A 12,993-nucleotide genomic window follows, 5' to 3' on the forward strand; every position below is an offset into this window, starting at 1 on the left:
GGTATACACCCAAAATCATAATTAGGAGGATGCGCATGGTGAAAAATTTCATTTTTTTTTTTGTTTCAGTTTTTTTCAGAGGGTGCATCTCCACTGATCTTTTCATTTAGCACAAAAGGGACCATTTTGGGTAATTATGTTTCATTTCCTCCCTCATGTTAGTCTAAAAAAAAAACCACACACACAAAAAAAGCCAAAAAACAACAACAACCTTAAACTCTCCTGCAAATGGTCCCCAAAACCAGAGGCAAGGCAAGGAATACCCAATCTATTCCAAAAGGTGGCAACAGTACAACCAACTGCCATCATGGCCAGCAAACAAAACCCTTAAAAACCCTACCAAAATATGCATCTTTAACAGAATAGTATTTAAAAAAAATCAAAAGGGAGCCCCCCAAGAAAAGATAGTAAAATAAACTATACATATAAAGCATACGTATATTTCCCAAAACCAAGAAAAGCGAGATGTACCCCCAAACAAAAAGAACTAGAATATGAGATTTTTGCCCCCCCTTCTCACTTGCTTTCTCCTTTTTGAACCCTACGCAGGCAACAAAATTAAATTAATCCAAGAAAAGAAAGTACGAAAGAACCAAAACAAATCTACAAAAAAAAAAAAAAAAAAAATTAGGGGGGGAAAACACCCAAAAATAATCCCAAAGTGGCCTGTTGGTTTAGGCAGGCTACATGGTAGCAGCAACAAAAATGAACCAAAGAAATGGGAGGAAATCTCCTCAAAAATCAATGGAAAAAAGCAAAAGATCCAAGACAGAGAGGAACAGACAGAGAGGCAAGTAGCACAAGTTGGAAGGACTTTGCATACTGCATGGAATGAATGAAATAAAGAAAAACTTCCACTGGGTTCCAATAAATCTGACTTGTGTATACCTTCAGAATTCCCACTCCTCCTAGATGTTCTGATTGGCTACTGACAGCAGCCCCCACAACATTATTGGATGAAACATTTCCCAGATAATTTGAAAGACAAGGGGTGAAAGAAAAGGAAAATGAAACAGAAAAGCTTAAAAAACCCCAACCTTTGAAGCATTTATGTACCTCCCTCTTCTTAACACAAATCATTAATGTTTAAGAGGCTCAGTTTTGAAAATCAGTGAAAGAACATGGAAACAAAGAAAGAGAGACTCTCTTTGTTTTTTGTTAAAGCTTTAGAAGAGGTGGTTGCTGCCTGTGATAGCAAACTATGGAAAGGAGAGGGGTGCACCTCTGGGATGTACTCTTTAAAATAATAAATTTATCAACTATTTTGGATTGATGTGGTCTTCTTTCAGTGTTGATGGCACCATCTGCAACTCCCTATGAGGAATGGACACCACCTGGACTGTGCCGCATGTCTTCTATGGACCATCATTACATATGACTTCTATGAACCATAACAGCAGATCTGTAAATCTTAGGAAGGTCGATCAAAATTAGAAATAGCAGTTTTACTGCATTACATTCCAATTCAAAAGGAATGTAATGAGAGGCTGAGTATTTACAACAGGGTGCTTTGACACTCCAGACTTTTCAGTTTTCAATTCCCATTATCCCCAGCTATTGGTCATGCTGGGTGGAACCAATGGAAGTTGTCTGAAACATTTGAAGGTGAAGATTCACCACTTCTGGTGCAGAATGGAATTTCTTCTGGTGCATGTTTTTATTTGATTCTCCATATTGTTCCTTTCTATCCTTTCTATCTTGGGGCTCTGCTCATCATGAATACACAACTGCAGATGAAATACACAAACTTTTTGAAACTACAAGCCAATTTCATTTGTTCTGTGAAAGTCATGAGTTTAGCCTTTTCAATAAATTTTAAATTGATTTTGATAAATGAAGAACCTATTGCTTTCCATACAGAAATGTTGGATAAGTGATTTACAAACCTATTTGGTATAAGGTTTTGTTTTTTTGTTTTTGAGACACTGCTAAATAAGGAACTATGCTGTTTATCTTCTGGTGCTGATCATATAAAATCACCCATGCATTCAAAGGTTGCTATTTTATGGTTACATCTGCCAGCCATCAGAAATGACAATTCAGCAAAACTGCTCCAGTGGCTGAAGACTTTCATAACCAGTATGAACACCATCAGTCACTGCACTTTCGCTAATAAAGTGAGTTCTTTTATTGGGAAGGGCGCACTATATACTGAAGAATAACACTTTTTGATGGAAGTGATGTTTTGTTGCCAAGAAAAGGTACTGGAATGAAAAATATAGCACATTTCCTGTCCTTCCAGTACTTGCTGAATAGATTCAGTAAGAGGAAAAGAAAAGCCTGCAGCTCAACATTACTACTTACAGGGCAATATATTATTGTATCGATTTTTCCCTCTGTTTTCTGGTAGAAGTGCTATATCACATGATTGGTTTCGACCCACATCTTTTAGATCCTGTAGAAGGCCAAAAGAAAGAAATCAGGAGGTTAAAATACTTAAATTATAGTAATACATGCCCTCTATGTATCAGCCATCTATCCACTATCCAAGACTAAGGAGTGGATATAGATGCATATGTGTTTGTTCAGCCTTCACACATCACCTCGTTTAGGGCACTTCTAAGGTTAACCTTATAATAGAAAACAGAGCCAACAGCCCTCTCTCATGTGATGCCAAATAACACTGTTGCTTAGAAACGTGAGACTTGTTTAAATATTTGTGAATAGTAAAGGTTGTTTGGAGGCTGACTACATAGGCTACATTCACAAAAAATAACAAGTCAGAAATCTAATGAATTTTAGCAAATTCTGACTTGTTTGGAACAACACAGAATGAAGCTGCTTGCTGATGGAGCTTGTAGATCGTGCCTGCTGCACAGAGGAGCAGCTGAATAAACCACAGACCTTCTCTCCATTACTGTGATATCTAAGTCCAACAATCTGACATAATCCAGAACCCCTTTCATTGGTGTGCTGTGGACTGATCTGCTTGCATGTGGGTACATGGTTGGGTCGATGGGCTGCAGTGCTCAGTACTCCACTGAATGCTAAGCAAGATGGAAGACTGTCCTATACATGCACAGCTGGGTACTGCTGAGTGGAAGCAGCAGAAAGGGAGCAAGCTAGGAAGTACAGACAATGCTATGGTGTTCTTGTTCAGTACTAGCTACCAAGGCAAGTCAAAATACTAACATAAAATGTCAGTATTTTGCTGAGAATAATTGTGTGAGGGCACCTAAAAAAATCCAGACCTGCTCCACTGTTATTTTCTCTTGGAACTTGAAGTTTATCTCCATCCTGCTTTCCTTCCCTCCATGGTGTGTTTACAGAATACAGCTTCCCCTTCCTGTTCTACCCATCATGAAGCTAGTTGCCTTTAATTTGAATGACCTTGGATAAATGTACTGAGGATAACGGCTATGACCCAACAAATCCATTTACAGGGATGGGGAAACTGCTTTCACTCCATCTGCCCTTACCTCATATTCCTTGGACAGGAGGTAGTTGGAATCTGCTTGAAGTTTGGTGAAGTGCATTTCAAACTGATTTACTTTTATTGGGCTAAAATGTTAAGAGAAAGGAGAGGGAGAAGCACCATATATTAAAACAGAAAAGACAAGGCATCAGCAGAAATGATGTTGGCTGCAGTGACTTGGCATTAGTACTTACCTGGATGTTTTCCGACTCCTTTAAATTATTGGAGAAAAAAGGGGAAAAAATGGGTCAGTTGGTAATAAGCAGAATGCCTCATTGTATAATGCCAAACACTTTGACCTTACCCTTTTTGTCCCAAGTTGAGGTGAACTGACAGTGGCCTGTCCCTGCGAATGCTCATCCTTGCTGTTGGTCGTTCATGGCCACTACTGAAATACAAAAGTTGACATAGCATCATATCAGGTGGATTAAAAGGGGACAATGTTCTGTCTCACCAGCAACAGAACCTTTCTGTTGCCATAAACCAACTGTATCTGATGCAAGAGCAGTTTTAGGGTCACTGCAACATTTTTGCTGTCCCACTCCTGCTTTCCATGCTACACATCTCATCTTGAAAACATACTATAGGCATTGAGGACCTAACTAGGGATTGGATTTCTGGATTTTCTGGACCGCAAATAGCATAATTCTCCATACCTACCTTTCAGACAAATTCCTGAATGAGATGCCCTGGGGGGAAAGCCTAAATTGGAAGGCTGTGAGGGTTACCTAGGTCCAGCTCTGCCCAAGCTTCCTGCTCAGAAAGAAAGATCCCAGTGAGCACCAAGGCAGGAACAGATAGCTTGGGTGGAGCTAAGCCTAGCTAAGCCTCAGAGCCAACATTCATATGAATATAAATACACATAAAGCTTACAACTTATTATGCAACCATTTTAGAAAAGATCAACCACAAAGATGGTTTCCATTTTTAAAGCATATCTCTATTGTATCTTTAAATGGAAATTTACGTCTCACTATATATAAATGTCCGTATAGCCTAACCATAGTACAAAGAAAGAAACATCAATTTCTACTCACTTTACTTTTCGTCTGCAGACAAGAAATGCCGTGACGGCTACCAGTGTAATTATTAAGAATAAACTTGCGCTCACTCCTTCAATGATTCCAAATGAGGGCTCTGAAACAATTGTGCATAAAAGACAGACACAATGTACTCAGATTTTTCAGGCTTAAAAAAACACATCTTTATATGATACTTTGCTCTGACCTGCTGGCTGTTTTCTAAGAGAACTAGCAGCAGGGTTATTCTCTTCTACATTCTTTGGAATATTACTTAATAATGAACAAGGTCCTCTGTTCGTTATGCCAGTTTCTACACATTCTGATTTTTTCATATGAAGACAATTGATAAAATGTATACATATATTCCATCAAACACTCATTTGACATTAAACTCTCATTAGACACAATTTTCTTCAGTCCTTTGTGTTAAAAGGTATAATTCTTACATGTTCTGAACAAATCAGATAATTTCTACTTAAGAAAATTAATGAGCACAATTTTGACATCAGAAATAGGAAAATACAAAAGCCAGTTTTGGAATACTTCATTATCCTGGAGTGTTCTGCTACTGATCTGAAACTGACAGTTGTAGAAAATAAAATTAAAAAGGGAGGTTTTGGAAGAAGACAGGTGATACAGGATATATCCACAAATTCTAGTGTGTGTCTGAAGGCTTAAATATAGACCAAGACTCTCTCTCTCTCTCTCTCTCTCTCTCTCTCTCTCTCTCTCTCTCTCTCTCTCTCTCTCTCTCTATCTATCTATCTATCTATCTATCTATCTATCTATCTATCTATCTATCTATCTATCTATCTATCTATCTACAGTGGTGCCTCGCTTAGCGACATTAATCCGTTCCGGAAAAAAGTCGCTAAGCGATTTCATCGCTAAGCAATTTTTAAAAGCGCATAGAAACACATTAAAACTCCTTTAATGCGTTCCTGTGGGCTTAAAAACTTACCTTTCAGCAAAAATCCTCCATAGCACTGCCATTTTCGCTGCCTCTTAAGCGAGGCAAAACAGCGGGTGGCCATTTTGTTTTTCTGGCAGCCATTTTGAAACCACTGATCAACTGTTAAAAAAGGATCACTTTGCCATGATCGCTTTTCTGTGATCATCGCAAAGCGAATTTTCCCTGTAGGGACCATCGCTAAGCGATCGCTTTTGCGATGGCAAAAAGTCTATCGCTAAGTGATTTCATCGCTCAACGGAGCAATCGCTAAGCGAGGCACCACTGTATCTATCTATCTATCACCCAATTAGTGCCAAAGCACTATTATAGGTGGTTTACAAACAGTTAAAACCAACTCCACAAAATGAAACACTAAATTACAAACAATTATAAAGTGTAGCTTAAAATCTTCAATAACTGATGGCACTGAACCAATTCTCAAACTGAAGCAGAACAGGAGGTGAGGCATTCAACTGGGGTCAATGTGAAAGGTGTCCCTGAAAAGTAGTGCTTTTGACTGCCTCCTAATTGAGTACAGGGAGGGAGCCAGGCCTAACTCCTCTGGGAGCTGAATCCATAATTTTGATGCCACTGCTGAGAAGGTCCTACCTCTAGTACATTACTTTCATGCCTCTCTTGGGTTGGCTAGATGGAGGAGCCTGACCTGAGAAGGTCTGGGGAGTCAGGCAGATGACATTGGGGAACATTGCTCCAATAAGTAATGTGGTCCTAAACCATCAAGGGTTTGATACATGAGCATCAGAACCTGGAACCTGATCTGGGACACAATGGGTAACCAGTAGAGGCCATCCAGAACTAGAGTGATATGATTAAATTTGCTCACACCAGCCACCAGTCTGGCCACTATGTTTTAATAATAATATATTATTAAGCCATTTTCATTACAATGTTGTATATAGTTGAGTTATTTACTGTGCCCTCAGAATCAGGCGGGCCTGGCGTGCTCTGGTCCATGGGGTCACGAAGAGTCGGACACGACTTAACGACTAAACAACAACAACAGAACCAGAAGGAAATTCAGAAAACTACAAGCCTCTTCCTGAACCAACATCTTTGCATTTCAGAGGCAACTGCATATTGAACTGGTAGGCAACCTGGCTATGGCGAAGATGTTTTTATAAATCGACTGTCTTAAAGTTCATTGCTTGTGTTAAATACTGTAATGTTACTGTCACTTTGAAACTTCACTTCTGTGAAAAATACTTGGCTCTCCCTCCAAAAGCTATATAGGCATAAAAACCCATGCATTTAAATAAATATAGTAGTCTCACCACCCCCACAGTTGCCTTTGGTGGGGATACATGAGCGGGCCTTCTCCCAGATGCTGGAACTCTTTCCCACAGGAGGGCCAAGCTAGCCCCCTCTTTACTCTCCTTCCACAAGCAGGCAAAGACCTTTCTCCTGAGGCAGACTTTTCTTTAATGACTAGCAGTCTAAAAGGTTTATTTTTTAAAATGGATTGTTGTGCTCTGTTGTTTTTAAATGTGCTTTCATTATCGAATGTATTTACTATTTTAGTATAATGCTTGTTGAATTATTTTAAAATATGTGTATACGTACTGTTTGTAGCTTTTAAATGTTGTATTTTTAATTATGTAAGCCACTGTGTGTCCTTTCAAGGAGAAAGGCAGGGTAAAAATATTTTAAATAAATAAATGCATAATAAATAAATAAATAAGGTGCCGCCCTATTCCTGTTTTCATTTATATTTCCTCTGCAACCTGAAACAGATCAACATGGCTACCTACCTCATGGAACACTGCTTCTAAATGCAAGCTGAACATCTCATCTGTTTTGATCCTCATCCTACCTAGGACTGCCTCCAAAAAGTGCACAGTAACTTAAGAGGGTGCAAGATGTGGTGTCTACAGTTGTTTCTGGAGCTCACTCTGCTGATCATATTATCTCAGTTCTGGTTCTTGTGAACTGGTTTCCAGTTTGTTTCCAGGTGCAATTGATTTCATATGGATGGATGGATGGATTTCTGCCCTTAAAATCCTAAGTGGTTTAGCGATCAGGAAGACATATGTAGGGTTCCCTCCTCCCGTACGATCTTGTCTGCATTCAGCATTAGAGGTTCTGCTCTCTGTTCCATATTTCCCTCAGAAGTATGATTGGTAGGAAGCAAGAGGAACCTTTTTTTAAAAAACCTGGAAAAACACTTCTGAGCACTTTATATCCAGAAACTCCCCCCAAAAGGGCTGCCGTAAGTCAGAATCGGCTTGATGGCACACAATTATTATTACCCAGGATATATAACACCATTCCTAGGGAGGAATCACTACCTCCCTCTCTTTTAAGCTTTAGCAGAATGACAAAAGCCTTTTTATTTCACCAAAGTTTTCATTTGGATTAATGTTCTTTTTATACTCTCTTTTTATATTGAATAGTTCTATCCTGATTTTGGTTTTTAATGTCTGGAATTAATTAAGCTAGGTTGAATTTGTTGTCGCAAACTGAACTGTTTTATTTGTGTATTTGTATATTGCAGTGCCTAGAGAGTGGCAACACTAACAAGGCAGTATATAAAAAACAAACAAGCAAACAAACAAATGCAGACTCTTGAATATACCACCAAAGAGAGAGAGAGAGAGATAAAAAATGAGTTCAATATAGATAAATTAAGCCTCATCAATATATTTCTGTTTACAAAACTAATCAAAACATAATTATAAGAAATAAGAGTTGCTATCTTAAAAAGTAGACTCATTTTCAATTATTATGACAAATGAGTCAACATTACAGCAGAGAGAGAAGTTCCAAATGGTTCTCTTTGTCTTCAAAATTATTATTCCAGAAACATGCATATAAACAAAGACTGTTTTCAAATAAATATATTAATGTGATTTCTATAACAGTTTCTTTTATTTCTACAAAGATAATTTCATTAACAATGCAATACTACACTTTTAAAAAAGCATTTGAAACTCACCAGAATTTGTGATGTTTTGTAATAGGCTGCACTGTACATAGACTCATGCAGCAGCTGTTATATTAAATAAGAATTCTAAACCCAGTGTTTCTATTGTTTTGTTCTGTTCAAAAGGGTCTTTCTGAGTTAAGCTGAAGTACTATATTCCCTTAATGTTCTAGATTTTACTTAAGATTTCTCTCTAGAATGTCCATATACATGAACATGGCTCAAAATGTAAAAATCTGTTGGACAGAGCAATCCTATGGAGGATGGGAAGAGGGAACCTATAGTAATTGTTTTCCTGTTTCCAAAGCCCTGTTGGCTTGCTGTACAGAACTGTTCTCTCCCACTGCAGCTACAGGATCTGTTTGGAGGACGCTTAAGGGACCTATGGATTCATGAAAGTTCTTGACATCCTTCCCAAACAGCCCATTTCTGGTTCCTAGCCTCCAAATGATGAAGGTCTGAGGCATATTAGCAAAATGCATGTTAACACACAACTTTCTGTTTAGTAGCAACTTCTGGAGACCAATTTTTAATCTTTGGAACCTGTTTCAAGCTACAACTCCAATGAAAATATTTTTTCAAAATTTCTCTTCCAGAAGTTGCTGGAGGCTCACTTCCAGTTTTGAAAACTGTCCTCCTACCACAAAAGATCTGAACACTGGTATAAGGTCCTGTGCCCTGCTTTAGAACCTAATTGCTATTCCTGCTGACTGCTAGGACCAGCCATTCTCTTTTAAAGAACAAAACATGTTTTGTTTGTTTGTTTTTTGCAAGGGGTGAACCGGGGTTGCAAACATGAGATAGAATCTCTATGTGGTCCATGGTCCTTATGTTGTCCATCCCTAACCTAGATGGATTTGATGAAAGCCACCAAGCTATTGTTGCAGTTCTACAAATCCCCCCTTGTCCTCCTTCATCTCCAGCCAAAGAACATTTTTCAGATATTCCCAAATGCCTAATGGAAACTAACCTGATTCGGTAGTGATTGGCAAAGAGAAATAGGTATCAGAGAACAGGGGTTCAGGAAGTTCCTTCAAGTCTTCTCTGAAGAGTTGTGTGAAAGCCCGGATGCTGATTCTGAGTGAAATAAAAAAGGAGGGGGAAAACAGATTTTATATATCTTGAGAGGTATCATTTAACATCAGTGCCCTTCAAGAGTGGAGCAGCCATGCTATTATCAAAATACTTATAAGCTATGTAATTTGTTGACACACCTTACATGACCGCCAAGCAGCAACAGACTCTTCAGTAGCCTGATACTAACAGGGAGGCCCTGGTTAGCGGTCCCATGTTTGGCACCCATAATCAGAAAACCAAGCAAGAAAAATATTGCATTTATGTATATGTATTAAATATATAATCCAAAATAAGAGCAAACCTATATTGCATGATGTCACAAAAAATTAGTTCCCTAGCCAGAGCATTGAAGAGAAAAAGGAAATAATATAGGACAGTGCTTCAGAAAAGGATAATAAGCACTCAAATTCTAAAGGAGAATTCTGTGCTTGTCTTCAGACTATTGACTCCTAACGTCCAGTTAGCACAAAATGCTAATCAGACAAGCATAAGCACTTTCACATAGAAAAATGGTAGAGTTGGACCCATTGGTCAAGGAAATAATATGACAGCATCCATGTACAGAATACCTTTAGCTTCTTATTACCATTTCTTTATAGTGGTGAGGTGGGTGGAGAAACTGACAAAGATGGGAATGGAGAAATAAATGACTCATTAAAAAAAACTATTTTGCTTTTGCAATTATGCTTACCCCAATAGAATAAGTTTAATGTAAGGGCAGACAGACATCAGGCTTGATGAAGTCTACTTTTTCTTACTAGAACCTCAAGCTCTACCAACAAGGGCTAGATGCAGGATGATGGTATGGGTGAGGGGCTTCTGTATACTTCTGATTAAACACCAGTATGTTGTTGGAGATGTGCTCTGCAAAATAATGTCATCTCAGGCATAGGCTCATATTGGATAGGGCCTATAAGGCCATTGAATCTAACCCCCTGCTCAATGCAGGAATCCAAATCAAAGCATGTTTGATAGATGGTTGTCCAATTTTCTCTTGAATGCCTCTGGTGTTCCTTCACATGCAAATTCAATCTTGATCAATTTGACAGTTTGAAAATAAAGCATGACATTTCCAAACACAGAGATTATCCAGGAGTGGATTTGTGTTAGATATAACATCATATTTACAATTTGTTCCTTTTTGCAATAAAGAGAGTAAAACAATGTCACATCACAATTGTAACATAACACAGGATAAGCTAATCATTTGGGGGGAGGAGGTTAATGGTAGCAGGTTTTGCTTTGCTTACTAACAGGTAGTAAGAAAGAACTAGCACCATATTTGAAGTGTTTCAGAGCACCTTCTGTTCTTCTGGTGGTATTGAGGCAAATGAGTGATAAACAACAGCACAGAGAGGCCAGAAAACAATGAGGGCAAAGGAATGGCCAGAGTCTAAGAGAGGTAGAATTTAGAGAAGATCAGAGAATGGGGGCAGGGAAGGAAATATGGAGATGTCAAGCATTGAGCAGCTGCATAATAGGTAAGGAGACACATAGCCAGGAGCCCTCAAGGGAAATAACTGGGAAGGATAAACAGAAAGAATCATGTTTGGGGCACAAATCCTAGATATTTTGGAGGATGGGAAAAAGGCAGCTCTGACTACTACAGAAATTTTCTTTGTTTTAGTATTTTTTTAGCCTGTCCTGTGCATGTATTTATTTATTTTTGAACAGCAAGCGAATGCAATTTTTGGTGGTTTGTAGTGAGCAGCAAAATTAATGTCTTTGTTTTTTAAAAGTAACTTTCCAAGCTCTGGTTCAACCTAGGCTGTTTGTTCCTGCAACCTGATTTATGTAAATCATGGGGAATCAGATATTCTTGGCAATGTACAGATCCCTGTAACCAGATCAATCCTGATCAAACCTTTACTCATGCCTAGTCTAGTGCATTTGTCTTTAATATTAGATTTATCCATCATAACTAAATACAGGTATTTAGCTGTTCAGGGTCCTCTGACACGGTGGATGGGAATCAGGAATCCAGCATTTTTCACTCAGGGATTAGCAAATTCATTCTGTCAAGTGAAAGTGACAGAGACTTGCTTACTTCACAGGGTTCAGCACATCATGAGCTGCAGCATTCATAGATATGGATAAACAAACTGTATAGGCATGAACTTTGAGGGAGGGGGATGGAAAGCTATTATAAATGGCAAAACACACAGGTAACGTCACGCAACAGCAGCTATTAATCTATGATCGTTCGGATGCTTCTATAGAGCACTGCTGCAGGCAGCCTGCCACATTTCTTGAGGCATTATCACCACAGTAAATCTGACCTATAGTCAGTCCTGGGTTTTAGTGGTCCATCGCAATACTTCTGATGATTTGGATTGCACTTTCCTCCCAGATTTTCCATCTCTGCTCCAAGCTTAATATCAAAGCTTTTTGAAATGCTGTCAGGGCTTTCAGTGCATTTACTTGCGAAATAATTTGTTTGATAGGTTCGGATGGAATTGTTGTGTTTGTATTCCAAGTAAGATGGCAAAGGATGATGCTGTTCTGGCTTCAGTCCTTCACTGCCTAGAATGAGGTGATTAGAAAGGTTTTTAAAACGTAGAAGTTACATACTGTGTTATTATGATAATAAGCAGAACTTGGAAAGTTACTTTTTAAATTAATAAATTAATAATTAAATTAATACAATTAATACATTCCAAGCCTTTAAAAATGTAGCTACCATTACAGTTGCACTTTTAAAAAGAAGTTGCTTACTTCCCCCTTTTCAAAAAATAAAAATAGTAAAGAAAAAAATATTTACTTTTTCATTACTTCTTTTTAAAAAGAAGTTTATTTTTTCCTACAACTGTTGGACTGTGACACAAAATACATGTAAGCAGCTTATGAAAAGGTAAAGGTTCCCCTTGACATTTAGTCAAGTTGTGTCTGACTCTAGGGCGCGGTGCTCATCCTTGTCTCCAAGCCGTAGAGCCAGTGTTTTGTCTGTAGACAGTTTCCGTGGTCACGTGGCCAGTGTGACTAGATACGGAACGCTGTTACCTTCCCACCGTGGTGGTACCTATTTATCTACTCGCATTTTTACATGCTTTTGAACTGCTAGGTTGGCAGGAGCTGGGACAAGCGACGGGAGCTCACTCCGTCACATGGATTTGATTTTACGACTGCTAGTCTTCTGACCTCGCAGAACAGAGGCTCCTGCAGTTTAACCCGCAGTGCCACCATGTCCCTGTAAGCAGCTTAAGACAGTATTAAAAATAAAGTGTCACAGGAGAGAGGGAAAATATATATCCATACAAAGAATAAGAGAATGACATTTTGTCCCCCCACAAGAGACACCTAAGAAGTATGCCATAAAATTATATTTCAAATGCAGTGCTTAAAAATGCAGCCATTTCCACCTCAGAAGAACAAGTTGATCAAAGAGCAGGAGTTCCCTTCTAAAAGAAGGATCATTTTGTTTAGTTTCTTTTCTGGAAGCTAGCCGTTTTGAAAAGAAGGGCAACAGCAAAAAACAGCGGATCTTTCATTAATCTTCTAGCAATGAAGGCACCAATCATACACACATTTACATGGGAGCATTTCCCATGGATCTCAGTGGGCTCACTTGGTATGACTAATGCTCCAA

The 12,993-nt window shown here is 38.6% G+C and overlaps 1 protein-coding gene across 4 annotated transcripts in view; it reads right to left on the bottom strand.

Annotated features, from left to right (window-relative positions):
- PTPRB (protein tyrosine phosphatase receptor type B) overlaps window positions 1-12,993 on the bottom strand; it is an 85,839-nt gene that overhangs the window by 13,221 nt on the left and 59,625 nt on the right. For 3 of the 4 annotated variants that reach the window (XM_020786007.3, XM_020786008.3, XM_078376922.1), the window contains 7 exons: window positions 11,687-11,930; window positions 9,301-9,407; window positions 4,453-4,552; window positions 3,720-3,803; window positions 3,610-3,627; window positions 3,420-3,501; window positions 2,305-2,395 (listed from right to left, as the gene is read on the bottom strand). In XM_020786007.3, coding sequence (XP_020641666.3) covers window positions 2,305-2,395; window positions 3,420-3,501; window positions 3,610-3,627; window positions 3,720-3,803; window positions 4,453-4,552; window positions 9,301-9,407; window positions 11,687-11,930 — 726 coding nt within the window. The remainder of the gene's footprint in view (window positions 1-2,304; window positions 2,396-3,419; window positions 3,502-3,609; window positions 3,628-3,719; window positions 3,804-4,452; window positions 4,553-9,300; window positions 9,408-11,686; window positions 11,931-12,993) is intronic. The other variant, XM_073000379.2, reaches the window with a different exon arrangement.

This window comes from Pogona vitticeps, chromosome 5 (genome assembly GCF_051106095.1).
Source record: "Pogona vitticeps strain Pit_001003342236 chromosome 5, PviZW2.1, whole genome shotgun sequence".
Taxonomy (NCBI): Eukaryota; Metazoa; Chordata; class Lepidosauria; order Squamata; family Agamidae; genus Pogona; species Pogona vitticeps.